This window comes from Larus michahellis, chromosome 1 (assembly GCF_964199755.1).
Source record: "Larus michahellis chromosome 1, bLarMic1.1, whole genome shotgun sequence".
NCBI lineage: Eukaryota > Metazoa > Chordata > Aves > Charadriiformes > Laridae > Larus > Larus michahellis.
In genome coordinates this window covers 54,331,015-54,347,093 of record NC_133896.1, presented here as the reverse complement: position 1 = coordinate 54,347,093, position 16,079 = coordinate 54,331,015, and the positions used below count along the sequence as shown (strand labels likewise).

Here is a 16,079-nt window from a genome sequence, read left to right as displayed (position 1 = left end):
CAGCGAGTTTCACATACCATGATTTCAGAACCTCTTACCTAAAAGGAGCTGGTCCATTTAGAAACCTCACCTCGCCTCTTTCACATTTTAACAAAGCAACATGACAGGTTACAACTATAATCTGCCTTTAATTACATTTACATTTCAATTTCTGTTATCTTTGACAGTGTAGAGATATTTTGGAGCACCTTACATAATAAACCCATGTAAGCTTAGATTCCAAGAACACTAACATCAACACATTCACAGCCTTACATGCTGTTATTAATTTGACACAGCAGTTGATGGCTAAGGACACTGATAAACAAGTATACCGAAAGAGTCTTCGATAGCACTTAAAAAGTCAACATAAAATGTCTGGGGCAGCAAGGGAGAAGAGTCATGAAGTACGAACTGGTCTGGCAAACTCGATACTTTTTTATGTTAAAGTTAAGTGGCCTTATTGTTTGAATTTGTTACGACATAAGCTTTTAATTGTCTTGTCACTTCAAAAGTCTTTGATTTTTGTGATGTTCCTCATGTCACCACTACGTACATTATTTCTATAAAGAAAGCAAGAAAACATACTGCATTCAACACAACTATTTGTTTCCTTGCTGCAATATAATTATTTAGTTTCTGGGGAAATAACATGAGCAAGCATCATCTGATGTTTCTTTGTTTCAACGTTCTACAAAGTCCAGTGCCATTGTCCTCTCTTTTCTGCACTTTTCTGTTTTTAAGCAAATTTCTGGCTTCGTAGAGGCATTAGATATTTTCATACTTAGCATTTATTTGAAGAATGTCTAAATGGAACAGAAGAGCAGAAAAGCTTTTTACTAACAGCTAATGAATCAGTTTGCCAGAAGGAAGATTTGCTTTGGGGTTTTTTTGATGATTAATTGGTTGCTTTCTCAGTAGGGCATTAGAATTTTACAACACAAAAGCAACATTAGGATTTGCTACTTCCTCCTCCTTCCTTTTGTGGAGTCAAAATGGCTTCTCTACTGACAACTACAGGTGACTTACTACTAAACGTTGAGGAACTTCTTTTTAAATTTGACTCTAGTATGCAGTTCATCACACAAACACTCACCTGTAGTTCAGTAAGCACAGTTTTATGCCTCTTGTTACATTCTACTTTCTCTATTCGGGTTTTCAAGTCTGCGAGAGTCTTGTCAAATACAGCACACTGTAAAGCACTAAGTTTTTCTTCTAACAGTCTCTGGATAACCTGCAAAATTAATATTTAAAAAAAAAGAAAAATAACAATGCAATCCCAGAGTTTGAGAGACCATTTATAAAAATATTCTCACTCTTAACTAGTGTCCCGCTGCAGACAGAACAATGACAATGGCTGTGCCCTGTCAATCAAATAAATCTATAGTCACCAATAAGCATGTGGTTGCACAGCTAAGAAAAGTTTCTACACCTATTTTGGCAAATACAAATGGTACTTCTTTGCCATTAATTCAAGAAATTAATTTCATTGCAGTTTTATGAAAATATCTTAAGGTTCTTTTTATCAAGTGCTGTGTTTACACAAATTAATTTTTCCTCTTATTTTTCTGTTCTTGAGACAGACACTGGCATTCAAAGAACAGAAACTAAAGATATTCAATGAAACTTTATTTCTAAGATGCAGTTTCCCCTCGCAGAAGTGTCCTCTGTTGCTTTTCTTACAGAAGCTAAAAATGGAAAGAGAGACTGATTTCCGTAAAAGTTTACTTGATACACTTATTTTACTCCCTTCTATACCTACTGCAGTGCAAAAATTTTCCTTAGGAAAACAAAAATAAACCAGCAACAATTGTGATTCAGTTTTCTGCATCCTACATTAATGAAATTACAACGTGCATTGGCTAACTAACTAATGGAAGAAGGGCAGAATTATTTTTTTTTTTTCAGGACCATAGTTTTCTTTACATGCCAATGGTGCAGTCACATTAACAGATCTAAAAATCAGGAAAATGCTATGTTGATTGCACTCCTGTTTGGAAATGGACTTTCTTTAAAGGCAGTCACACAGTAAAGCACACCACATATAAAGCTTTACCACACTGAAATACCTCCCCTTGCTAAGATGCTCCATCCATAGTCACATGAGATTTAAGAGTTTCAGTACTTAGCACGCTTCCAATACAACTCTTCCAGTATAGTCTTCAAATGACATTTGATCCCCTCTTAGAAGTAGGGCTATATGGGACTTTATATGAATCAAGACACCTTTGTTATTTGAATTATGTCCAATTTTCAACCACAAAAAAGAGAAAGTGTTTGAGGGGGCAAGGAGTGTGTGGGAAAGGATGGCTAATTCAAAGATGATAAGTGACGCATATATTTGCCATCTTCGCTCTGCACTTCCATTCTACCTTTTGCAATTTCTGGTCGACATCCTTTCTGGCTGTAATTTTTACTTGGAGTTCTGCTTCATAATCTTCTGCTATGTACCGACGACGTTTAGAATGAACGCTGTCCATGTCCTCAGATTTCGAACGTTTTCTCCTTGACACTTCACCTGGAACAATTAGATACAACTGTTTGTGAGGAACATTTCAAAAAAAGGGTATCTGCAGAGTGCTGTGATTATTACGAAGTTTCATTTGTCCCCCCTTAAAGCTTTTTCATCCTAAACCAGTAAGAACACCTTTGGAGAAACAAGATGTTTGATGACATAAAAGCAGAACAGTCCCTTTGGTCTCCGTACGCTGCTGCCCTGTTAGTGAGTTCTGCTTTGTGATTCACCAAACCACTGCCCCAAAAGCAAAATGGCTCTAGTACCACCATCCCCTTCTCCAGAACTTGCCTCCAGTTCTTCCTGCTCCTATCAGCACCATCTGATAACTAAACACTGCTTTTGTGAAGCAAAACAAAAGCCTCTTCTGAAAAAGGAATCCTCTTCTCAGGATTCCAGCCAAATAAAACTACATCTCATTCTGCCTGTGTCAGCAATGAACTTTTTCTCTACCTGCCATGAAGTTTTAACCCGTACCTCCAATCCCTGACTGAAAAAACATTCAAACTTTTTTCTAACTTCTTGTGTAAGAAGGAAAAGTAAATCTCTAACAGAAGAACAGGCTCAAATCAGAATTATATCATAGAAGTCACGTTCACCATAGCAATCAAGCACATAAGAACCAAAGAGTCCTCATTCACTCCTCCATCTCCTGGCACTGTATCCACGTATAAAACAGGCCTAGGAAAATTATCAGGAAGGGAAGCTACAGAGTATGCTGTGGGTACCTGACCACCATCAAAACACCAAAGCCCATAGCCCCCAACCCCTCCACTCCAAACCTGAGGATGATACAGACAGACAGAGTTAGTAGTACACCAATGAAGATTCACTGGAGACTGAAGCAGCAAAAGAAGGAAGTTACTTTCCACTGCCATTTTTCCTTTAATTGTATTAGATACATTCTGTGAGTAACATTTCTAATTTCACAAATTTCTTATCGTTTCATTTTTGAATGGTTAGATTTCTGATGTTATCAGTCTGATCTTATTTTCCTGATAGTTTCTGATGATTTTAAGACCTGCACGACAATCTAGGTTATTTTAAGAAGTTTGTGAAAGTGTAGGTCCTCATTTTTAGGTAAGTTTTATAGGGCCACAAGGCTCTTCATAAACATTTACAGAATGCTGACTATCTGCAAGCAATATAAATGTAAGAGTTCTTCATTTTTTTTCGGAATGACAGTAAACAGTAGAAAATGAAGGGCAGAAAAAAGTGCTAAATCTCCAGCTTTCTTTCATCCATCAGAAAAGCTTGTAGAAATAAAATAAAATAAATAAAGTCTGAATAGTTAGAACACTATCCCCTGGCTAGTAACAGAAAATGTATTAGGGTCTTCCACAAAACTCTTTACTACCCCCAGTCAATCTCTTTAGAAAAAACCTAACCACTGAATAGTACAACAAGTAGTCTGTAATTTCCAAGAGCTACTTACATATTTCACAGAACATTCCTAACAGAACATGTTCAATGTTCAGGTAATTTGTTCTGAAGCAGATGCTACATGTGATTTTGCTGCAGTTAGACTCTTTCTGAAGAGTTTCAGGGTGCTTGCTACTAGTGGAAAGGATATCTGAAGGAGGCTTTGACTTCAAGGAAACTCTAGCAGCTTCTAATGACCTCCATCAGCTGCTCTTGATCAAAAGGTCCTTTGTGCTTATATTCCAGCTGATTCCTGATGAAGGCTCAAACACTCTTTTAGCAAGTACTAGGGAGAGACCTCTATCACCACTGGGCCTAGAGCACAGCTCACAAACACAAGACTTTGCACAGCAGGGTGCACAGAAGGGGGATGGTCCCTACAGTCAGTAACGGTGGTGATGTGCCACGTGGTGTGGTCTCCAGCAGCCACTGGAACAACTCTCCTGGTAACGTCAGAGCCTCCACCTAGACTGAGCTACTTTGGGGGAAGATAAGGCTTTGAAAGTCTTGGGCTGCAGGGATTATTTGTGTCCAGTTCTGGGCACCTCAATACGAGAGAGATATCAGGGTGCTGGAGCGAGTGCAGAGGAGGGCAACGAAGCTGGTGAAGGGCCTAGAGAAGAAATCTTATGAGGAGCGACTGAAGGAGCTGGGACTGTTTAGTTTGAGGAAGAGGAGGCTGAGAGGAGACCTCATCACTCTCTACAACTACTTGAAAGGACATTGTAGAGAGGTTGGTGCTGGTCTCTTCTCACAGGTAATTAGCGATAGAACAAGAGGGAATGGCTTCAAGCTGCAGCAGGGTAGGTTTAGGCTGGACATTAGGAAAAAATTCTTCTCAGAAAGAGTGGTCAGACACTGGAATTGGCTGCCCAGGGAGGTGGTGGAGTCACCATCCCTGGATGTGTTTAAGACTTGTTTAGATGTGGTGTTAAGGGATATGGTGTAAGGGAGAACTTTGTAGAGTGGAGTTGATGGTTGGACTCGATGATCCCAAGGGTCTTTTCCAACCTAAATGATTCTATGATTATCTAGGGCCTCCCATTCTGGCTAAAGCTACAGCAGAGGGAGATGAGCATCTCGGCAACAGAAGGTGCAAACCAGTGGGAGAGCTGTGTTGCCAAGTTAAAGGAGCTATGAGAGGAGATCAGCGGATGGATGGCACAGCATCAGAAATGGCGAGAAACAGACTGACTGGATATACTCCAAGATCCTGCAGCCTCAAGAACTGCAATCCCCAGCTGTACCAGAGGAGGTACAGTCAGAGCCTGAGCTTACCCAGATGGAGACTCCCATGATGAAAAAGGCTGGAAGCACGAGGAGAGCGTCTCCCACTCTGCCTGCAGATGTACAGGACAATGACAGATTTGGTTCATTGCCCTCACAGCAAATTCAGGGCTGGGAGCTGTGCCCAGTGAAATGTTTGAACTGGCTCAGCCATGCAGTACCACCACCCATAAGCAGCAAGTGACTCCCTGCCTGCAGGGGGTGGAGGCCTCCATCTGCTAGGGACAGGTGACCTATGAGAAAGATAAAGGCACTATGTGGGTGGGAATGGGGTTAGGAAAACCAAAGCTCAGCTTAAGCTGAATCTGATGAGGGACATGAAGGTCAACAGGAAGGGCTTCTACCAGTATACCAGCAGCAAAAGGAAAACTAGGGAAAGTAGGTCCCCCCGCCGAATGAGGCAGGGGAGCAAGTGACAAAGGACACAGAAAAAGCCCAGGCACTCAATGCCTTCTTTGCCTCAAATGTTAATGAGAAGGCCTGCCTTCAGCAATGCCAGCTCCCTGAGACCAGAGGGACAGGGTGAAGCAAAGGCAGACTTGCTGTCAGTGGAGGAGCAATGAGTTAACATTTAAGCAAACCGGGCATACTCAAGTCCATCCAAGCCAGAGGTGTGCACTCACAAGTACCAAGGGAGCTGGCTGAGGTGACTGCAAGGCCACCCTCAATCTCTGAAAGGAAAGGCTGTGGCAATAGCAGAAGGTTCCTGAAGACAGGAGTGACATTTGCTTTCTTCTAATCTTCAAGAAGGACGCAGGAAATTACAGGACGGTCAGCCTCACCTCAATCCCTGGGAACATGATGGAGCAAGTAATTCCAGAAATCACCTCTACATACATTAAGAAGGTGGTGATGGAGAATAGTCAGAAGTGATTTATCAAGGAGAAATCATGCTTCATCAGCCAGATAGCCTTCTATGATGAGATGACTGGTTTGGTGGATGAGGGGAGAGCAATGGATGCTGTTTATCTTGTCTTTAGTAATGCTTTTGACACCCAAAACATCCTCAGAGACAAACTCATGATGTATGACTCAGATAAATGGACTGGCTCAACTGTTGGGTCCAAGAGCTGTGACTAGTGGCAGAAAGTCCAGCTGGAGCTCAGCACTAGAAACGTGCACCAGTAGATGATACTGGTACCAACACTAACATCTTCATTAATGACGTAGGTAATGGGATAGAGGGCATCATCAGCAATTTGGAGATGATACAAAACTGGAAAGAGTGGTTGCCACACTAAATGGTTATGCTGCCATTCAGTCACCTTGACAAGATGTGAGAAATAGGCAAACAGGAACCTCATGAAGGTCAACAAAAGGCAATGCAAAGTCCTATACTTCGGTAGGAATAAACCCGTGTACTAGTGCAGGCTGGGAAATGACTGGCTGGAAAACAGCTTTGCAGAAAAGGCGCTGGTGGTCTTCATGCCCATCAAGTTAAGCACGAGCCAGCACCATGCCCTGTTGGCAAAGGTGGCCAACAACATCCTTGGCTGCCTGAGGAAGAGTGACACCAGCAGGTCAAGGGAAGGTAATTACTCCCCTCTAATCAACGCTGGGAGGCTGAACCTTGAGTCTTGTGTCCAGTTCTGGGCTTCTAAATACAAGAAAGATGTGAGCATACTGGAGAGAGTTCAGTGTAGGGCCACAAAGATGTTTTACTGACTGGAGCACCTGTACTATGAGGAAATAACAGTTGGCATTACTCAACTTTACTCAACTCAAGGTGGTTAAGGGAGATTTTCTAATATGTGTAAATTACCTGATGGGTGGGGAGTGAAAAAGGCAGCGCAAGACTCTTAGTGAGTACCAGCAAAAGGATGAGAGAAATAGATACAAATTCAAATACAGGAAATTCCATTCAAACTATCAAAACTTTTTTACTGCAAGAGGGGTCAAACACTGGAAGCAGAACACTGGAAGGCTGTGGAGTGTCCATCTGTGGAGATACTCAAAACCTGTCAGGACATGGTTCTGAGCAGGTGGTTTGGACCAGATAAGGTCCCTTCCAACCTCAAGGATTCTGTTTCTCACATGTGCCACCAGTGAAGCATAATAGTTTTAACATTACGTACTTTTCTCTGGGTGTTTCTCTTCTTCTTTGTGGGCCTCTTCTTTATCCTCCTCGCTCTCCTTTCTTCTTTCCTCCTCCACCTCTTCTACTAACAGAAGAAAAAAAAACACATGTGTTACTTACGCTGACCTTCAGAAGTTTCCTAAGAGACCTATTTTGACTAGCGAACTTAGAATACTTATGATAACCCATGTTGGGGAAGGTGAGAGAAATAAGTATGACATAGAGGGAATGCAGAGATGAAAAACACCAGAGGATATCTTCAGAGTGAAAATTCGAACTACAACACAGTAAGATTCACTTCTGGATTTACGTAGCTTTAAAATCAACAGAATGCCTCAAAGTTACCTCTGAAATTAAACAATATATTTTTAATGTAAAGTTCTTAATGAATTACTGTAGTTTATTTTTCACCAAGGAAAAACGTATAAAAATTTCAGTAACAAAATATTAACATGTTTGTTTATTTAGAGTTGGTAAATTCACCTGTAATCTTTATGGTATAGAAGGCCTAGATTCTTCTTTTCTTAACAAATATGAATTTTCATTTAAAGTTTCCTCCTAATACAATTTAAGACTATAAAAACATACAGTTAAAGAAATTCTTAAATAAAGAAAAAGCTGAAATAATATCACTAAATGCACACAGGTTAATATTAAAATGCTACCACTTCCTGCAAACTTTTATTATATGCTCCATGAACTTTGTACAGGCTATATGTGACCCCTCTTGTGCTTGTGAGATACAATGTAAAACTATTACTTTTAAGATTACATTAAAATCCATGCAGAACAGAACAAAACAACTCAGCACTGTTATGCACATCTTGAACTATACACTTCTTCAATTTCCTATTTTCGTTTTGTTATTACAGCAGAGTTTACTAGCTTTTTTGGAGAAAGTTCTGGCTGCAAAGATATGCTTAGCGCTAATTTAATCTTCTATTATGAAGAACATTTGAATGATTTAAATAAGTCGCCTAATAAATCAGAAAAAGGAAGGAGTCAGAAAACCAAAACCTGAAATTGTGAGATTTTTTCATTTTGTTAATTTATGCAAAAAGTAATATTCATACCACATAAATTCTTCAAAACCAATCTGATTTATTTTTAAAGGTAATAAAATGGCATAGTGCCTATGCAACCTGCTTTTTAAGATTTATAGATTAAGCTTAATGTATTTAGTTGTTATGAATAAAATAAGCCTCATTTACCTAAAAATCTAAAGGAGAGTTATTAAATTCAAGAGTACTTTTTCCACAATTTACAGATTTTAATATTAAACTGGAAGATACAAATGTTCCATGAAAAGACATACATACATAAAATGCCTTTATCATGTTACAAGTCGCAAAGCTGAGCTTTTTGAGTTCTATGCAGAGAACAAAGTAGCCCTTCCTTACAAACTTCCATCATTCTGTGAACAAATTTAGCTCATTTAACTAAAAGTGGTTTCAACACAATGCCTAGATAAACCTCTCTAGATAAGAAGTTTTGAGCCATAATATGGAGATAATTTTACAATTGGCTATCAGCTTATTTTTCACTGATAAGCTGTGATCTTGTTATCCTGATGCTAGACAGGCAGAAGCAATGAATGCAAACCTTTTAAAAAAAAAATTAAATAGTAGTTTGATGATACCATTACGTTATCACTGTATTTATCACACAGGTGTCTTAGTGAGTCACACTATTTGCTATGGGTCTGAACACAAAGATGTTTGGGTTTTTTTTAATCAGGTGTTTGCCTGTCACTAAACAGTTGAAAATTCCTTTTAATAATTTCTACAGCTGCAAGCATTTTGATCTGCTTAGTGACTGACTGGATGCATATTTGGATGTCAGTTCTGCCAAAATATACATATAAATGGAAATAAAAATAATGAGTAAGCCTAAGAGCACCTGAACAGTATTTGCAAGTTACTCTGGACTGCGCAGTCATACTCTCACTATTCCGAAATCCTGTAACCACAACATTCTCCTTACAGATTGGGTAGAACTGATGTGCGCAGACAGCACTCACAAGAAAGTACAAAAACATAGTGAGGTGGGGGTTGAGCTCTTCTCCCAAGTTAGGAAGTCACAGGACAAGAGGAAACAGCCTCAAGTTGCCCCAGGGGAAGTTTAGGTGGATATTAGGAAAAATTTCTTCATTGAAGGGGGTATCAAGCATTGGAACAGACTGCCCAGGGAAGTGGTTGAATCACCATCCCTGGAGTTATTTAAAAGGCAAGTAGACGTGGTGCTGAGGGACATGGTTTAGTGGTGGTTTTGGCAGCATTAACAGTTGGACTCGATGATCTTAAAGGTCCCTTCCAACCTAGACGATTCTGTGATTCTAAGCCTTATCTAAGTAGTGAATCCTTGATCAAACTCTACCCAGAAGTTATTACAAAACAGAAATACAGATTTTTTTTCCATGAAATGTGACAGGATTTGACTAGTTTTGTTTATGAAGAAATCATAGATTCATGTATTTTCAAAGGAATCATCATGACCTAGACAAGCTCAAGGAATGGGACGACAAATGCTTTATGATATTCAAGATGGACAAATGCAAAAGTTCTGCACCTGGGAAGGGAGAACCCTTGCAATGACACAGGCTAGGGCCCACGTGGCTGGGGAGCAACTCTGCTTTGTGGACTTGCACAGACAGCAAGCAAACCATGAGCCAACACAGCGTGCCCTGGCAACAAAGAAGGTCCACAGCATCCTGGGCTACATTTATAGGAACAGAGCCAGTATATCACAGGAAGCGGTTACTGTCCTTTACTTGGCACTTGTTATGCCATCTCTCGGTGAGGAGCAAGAGGCTGCTAAGGGGCTGGAGAATATGACCTGTAAGAGAGGCTGAGGGAGCTGGGCTTGTTCAGCATGGAGAAGATAAACCTCAGTATGGACTTAAAACCAGCTTTCCAACACCTGTAAGATGGCTTTTGAGAAGATGGAGCCAGACTCATTGTAAAGGTGTATGGCAATGGATAAGAGACAATGTGTGTAAGCAGAAACAAGAGATTTCAACTGATAGAAAGAAAAACATTTCCAACATGAAGAGAGTCACTGGAAGAGGTTGCCCAGAGAGGTTGTCCTGTCTTCATCAGTGTAAGTTTTCAAGTCCTAACTGGATAAAGTTCTGAACTACCTTGTCTAATCTCACAGCTGTCCCTACTTTCAGCAGGAGACTGGACCAGAGACCTCAAGGTCCCTCCCAACCTGAACTATTCTATTATTTCATCAGAACCCCCCACTGCCTATCATTATATAGGTATATAAAATTATTAAGTGATTCAAACACAAAGACACAAAGCATAATATTCTCTTCTTTAGTTATTTATTACCACATTTTTAGTTGGAAAAAAATCCATAAAGGACTTAAAAGATTACAACTCATGAATCAACCATCCATTAATCAGTCCTCCAAAGTCTGTTGGACAGAAGTGTGCCTGATATCTGGTTTGCGAAGTCCAGTGGATCAAAAATGCAGCAGTTGTGTCTTTGTCTGCTACATTTAAGAAACTTCTTTCCACCACACATTCAGCTCCTGTTTGCAGATATTCTGGACCTCCTTTATCTCCTACTATAAGAACAAAACTTATGTTCTTTTAAGCTTTCCAGTATAAAGTTTGTTTCCCAAATGCTGAAATATTTTTTGCAGCAACTCTCTGAAAGCCTTCCATTTTCCCTTTTTGAAGTAAAAACCAGAAATAGAAATAATATTGCAGAAAAGTGGTTTCATCGGTGCCATTTAAGCTAACATTTTCCTGGTTGTGAATTCAAGAATTTTCACAGCTAATTCTATCACAACATAGGAACAAAAATTCATATTTAACTGTTTATCTGCTAGTCACATGCTCTGAAGTTTTCTTCAAACACTACAGTCGAGAAGACAAGCTGTATTCTTTTAAATGTTAACCGCACTCTTCATTCCTAAAAGGCTGTACTAGGGTGCTACTTGACTCCACACTCCCTCAACAAAGATCAGTAACAAAGAGAACAAGTAAGTTCTCTTCCAAATTATCCCTGGAGGGCATTAAATGCCACTGCTGTAGAAAAGCCTAGAATCAAGGTGTCTAGAATGCACTCAAAGTGCTAGCAATTCTGAGAAAGAACGACTTCAGACTTGCTTTGGTAGACATCCTCGCTTAGTTGAACTTGAGAGTGTACCAATTAGGCAAGAGAAAAAAACATAGCAACAGCTGCACTAGGTAAAACCAATTGTTCACCTAATCCAGGATCCTATCTCCAGCACTTTCATGTCAACAGTAGATGATCAAGTAAGGAAAAATGTAAGGATGAGAAAAGAACACCATTACACAGTCCCAGAAAACTTCCTCAGCTTTCTGAAAAATTGCTGGTGGAAGACCTCCAGAGCCTTACGGTTTCTGTGCCCTCAAAAAAAATTCTTCTTCCACAGAAAACAAATGTAGGTAAACTTTTAGCAGTCACAGTGTTGCTAGCAAGGAGCTCCACAGTTCTCCACATGGAGAACCATCTCTTCTATGCCTTGATCTTGCCTCTCACTTTATTCCTTTCCTCCATTTGATACATGAGGTTCTTGCAGAGGAGAAGACAGCAAATATCCATTCTCCATACCACTTACTATTTACAGATCTTCGTCACATCTCTCCTCCATCTTTTTTCAGGCTGAAAGATCCTACTCTAAAATACAGTCCACCCTTGTCTAAAAGTTCTCTCTCTGATCTCAGTCGGAAAGTGAAGAAGCTGTGGGAAGAGATGAGCTGACTTTGTAGAATGGCCAAAGAGGGGATAAACTACAGCCCTGCACAGTCAAAAACCCAAGCCCCACAGTGCAAGGAAGTAGGGACAAATAGAGGCTATATTCAAAGTAGTAACAAATGGGATTTTCAAAGTGGAGGAGGTAAGAAGCGTGTGACTTCCAGCAACACAATGAAGATTCCCTCTCTACTTGCAAGTCTGCAGTTACTGAACAGGTAGAGCACTGATGGAAAACATTAAGAGGAAAATCTTCCATTAATGGAGGCAACAGAGCCATCTGAGTTTGGACCAACAACCTTCATAAAGAAGAGACTGGTGATAGTCACCAGGGACTCCCTCCCACAGGAGGTACCCACCTAGCAGCCTGGCCTGACGCCTCAAGACATTAGCTGCTTGCTGAGGGCCTGGATCCTCAGCATTCCGAAGAGGCTTATCTGGTCCTCAGCCTATTACCTCTTGCTGCTTATCCACATAGGCACCAGCAGTACTACCAGAAGGAATTCTAAGCATACCAAGAGTGACAATGGATCTCTGCAGAAAAGGGTGAAGGGCACAAGGGCCCAAGGTGGCATTATCACCAATCCTCCAAATGAACTGGGACCAAAAAATAGCTCCATTAAGAGTGCATGCCTCCAGAAGAACACGACCTGGCTGAATGACAGGTGTTGCAGGCAAGGTTTTCACACCCTTCACTGCAGTGATCTCTGATGATCAAGAATTACTGAGCAGGGACTGAATCCATCTGACAAAGCTGAACAAGAGTTCTGCCAGCAGGCAGCCTTCCATTACATAATGAGACGGCAGAGAGAAGATGGAGCCACTACTCTAAGATGCACAGCAAGGGGACAGGAGGCAATGGACACAAGCTGGAACACTGGAGATTCCAATTAAGCAGAAAGTTTTTCACTGTTGAGGTTGGTTAAATTTTAAGATACCCAAGAAGAAGTTGTGGTATATTCATCCTTAGAGATGCACAAAAGTAAACTGCCACAGTCCCTGAGCCATCTGATATAACTGGACTTGCTTTCAGGAGTCTGGAATAAAGACCATCAGAGGGTTGAATTAAAATTACTTTGCAATTCCATCGTCTTCCCTGTTGCTCTTTCATGTACATTTTCCAGTTCTGTGATATCATCTTTGATACGGGGAGGGAGAAGGAAACAGAATTACGCAAAACATTTAAGAGCTTGATGTCCCACAGTGAAGTTTTCCTCAATTTCTTAATTTATTCCCAGCATTCTTTATTTGCTTCCTTCAACTGCCACTGTATCAATGTTTTCACAGAACTACCCACTATGACCCTAGAAAATCATTCTTGAGTGGTGAGTCAGTTCTGTCTTCCTATTAGGTTATGAACATTTTCATACTCATCTGTACTCAAAGTGTTGTAGTTAACCACAATGAGTTTCATCTGCCATTTTCATGCCCCAGTCAAACAGCACTGCAAGATTCTTCTACAGCTCTTCACAGTACCATCAGCAAACTATCACCTCGCTGGTCACCTTTCATTTTACGGAAATTATTCATTCTGTCACCCAGCGCAGTCTCTGGAACAGATTACTGTAGATTTACTTTCCATTCTTCAAATGATTATTTCCTTCATTAGGACTTTCCATCTTATCCAAAGACAGTTCAGTTTCCTAAAGTTCCTGGTAGGAAATAATTTGTGTTTGGATATCCAAAAGAATCCAAATACATCAATCAGGTCTTCTTTGTCATGTGCTTGTTTACTTACCCAAAGAGCTCCAAGGTTTTTTAATCTATGATCTTCCATTACAGAAATCTCAAGTGCCCACATAGCTATCGTATTTACTAATTCTACTTGAGAAAAAGATTCTATTAATCTGCCCATTTGAAGAAAGTCCTCCAGTACCATTCTTCACATCATTGTTTAGCCATGCTGGTTTTTGCCCGGGCTTTTTGAAAACTGTACTTTTTAACTGAGCAGCTTGCACCTGTGTCTCCAATATAGCATCTTTAGATGATCTCCATTCTGTCTCCACAGATTTAATTCTCACAGACTCTTTCCAAATGTTAATCTTTATCGAAGATAACTCTGTTCTCAAATGCCTTCAAATGTTAATCAGTTGGAACAGTCATCAGATAAAAGTTAACTATGAGTTAAATGAATAAAAGCTATATGGCGTGAAAATCATACATGACTTGCATTTTTTATGAAATCTTTCCAATACTGTCTTTCGGTGAAAAAAAAGATATTTGAAACAAATGGGACTTGTGGTGTGCCTGGCCTGCCAATGTTTTCATTCTTACTATTTATTTGCATGTTAAAGGAAGTTGCAATCCTTTCATCCCCTCAAGAACAGTAAGTGAACACATTTCTCTTCCCACAAATCTTTCTGTTCCATGTCTGGCAATTACTCTTCTTGCCTCTTCTTCCATCCACCACCCCACCCCAGTCTGCAAAGAGTATAAGAAAAAAACCCAAACAAACCAGATCTCAAAGATGACAGTTTTTCGGTGTCACTTTCATTTTTTTTTGCACCTCAAATTCCATCCTTGAAAAATGTAAGACTACGTAACACAGAATTAGTGGGTAAACTGTCTTTTTGATTTAGAAACATGTCACACGTGTATCATTCTAAGAAACAAAAAAATCCTGAACTTAGATCAAAACTACTACTTTAGAAAAAGTCTTACCTGGAAGACTTGACTTGTTCGGTAATATCACTTCAGCACATTCCTCCTTCTCGTCACAGGGATCCTCTTCATCAGACAGTACTAAGAAAGCCTCTTTTGGAAGACTTTCATTGCTTTCCTGCTTGGATGGTGAACCCAAACAGTTGTCTATTTTCTCTTCTAAATCTGGGACTGCGTCATCTACTGGAAGCAGAGAACTTTTAGAAAAACAGCTCAGTTCATCTTCAGCAGGGGCTAGTTTTTCCAAAATTGGAATAATTTCATCTGTTTCCATAGAGTCAGTGTTGTCCAAGATACCTTCACTTGGCTCATCTGTTGTCTTCTGAAGAGTGGTTTCTGAAAGACCTGCAGAGCTGTCTTGTTTGTCCTTTGGTTCCTCGTCAGCTTCCATACTGCTAGAGATGATTTCTTCTCCAACTGCATCTTCAACAGTTACTTCTTCAGTCCTCTTTTCCTCACTAGATGAACTGGAATTAATAGTTAAGTCATTTGTTTCTCTCTTCTCTTCAGAAGAGGCACTAATATCACAGGTTAATTTGCTTCCACCGTCCGATGGGATGTCACTCTCTCTTTGGTCCAAATGATCTTTTCTATTATTTTCTTCATGGAAATTATCTTTATTGCTACCAAGCACACCATTTTCAGCCTCACAAGCTAAAGCAGTACCTTTATCTTGCTCAGGAGTAACATTCTCTGGAGACAGCGCTGGAGGTTTGGGTTCTATGTCATTGACTATGTTCCCTGCCCTACTTTCAGGGCTTTTGGCTTCAATAATTTCATCAGAAGCTGTTCTTCCTTCTTCAGAGTTCACACACAAGTCTACTACTCCATTAACTTCCCTCTTGTCCTCCACACAGTCTGTATTGCTTAAAGGGGAATTTAAATCAGAATCTCCATTTTCATGCTTTCCATTTAACAGTTTAACTTCAGTTGTCTTCAACAGCTCCTCTTTAACCTTATAAACAGCTTCAAGTTGCTGTCGATCACTTACTCTCATTGTTTTTCGTGCTTTGAAGACTTTTTTCTGAGGTTCATCTGTGCTATCCATCTTGACCCTTAAAAAAAAAAGTTCAGAAACAATTGTGAAGGTAACAATTTATTATCATCATATTACAGTGTTCCTAAGAAAGACTGTAGGATTTCACACATTTTAAAGCGAACTGGTTTAACTGTATCTTCAAAAACAAAGAAACACCTAACAACATACTTAAATTTTGTTTGTCCTCAGAAACAGTGAATACAAGTTTCTATGCACGCTGCGCAAATACACCTATGTAAAGATCACTGAGATCACACTATAACATTTAGTAATATTCTGTCTACACATTTTCAATCAGTTGTCTCATAGTTTTATTATAACAAAGCCACATAAATGAGGTTTTCTAGCCAGAAATGGATATTGTGCTA

General features: G+C 39.9%; 1 protein-coding gene across 20 annotated transcripts in view; it reads right to left on the bottom strand.

Moving 5' to 3' along the window:
* Positions 1-16,079, bottom strand: part of ATF7IP (activating transcription factor 7 interacting protein) — a 102,341-nt gene that overhangs the window by 36,976 nt on the left and 49,286 nt on the right. For 14 of the 20 annotated variants that reach the window (XM_074577079.1, XM_074577096.1, XM_074577172.1 and 11 more), the window contains exons 2-5: positions 14,673-15,727; positions 7,279-7,365; positions 2,352-2,497; positions 1,076-1,213 (exon numbers count right to left, since the gene is read on the bottom strand). In XM_074577079.1, coding sequence (XP_074433180.1) covers positions 1,076-1,213; positions 2,352-2,497; positions 7,279-7,365; positions 14,673-15,720 — 1,419 coding nt within the window. In that variant the 5' untranslated portion in view covers positions 15,721-15,727. The remainder of the gene's footprint in view (positions 1-1,075; positions 1,214-2,351; positions 2,498-7,278; positions 7,366-14,672; positions 15,728-16,079) is intronic. The other 6 variants (XM_074577127.1, XM_074577118.1, XM_074577221.1 and 3 more) reach the window with 1 other exon arrangement.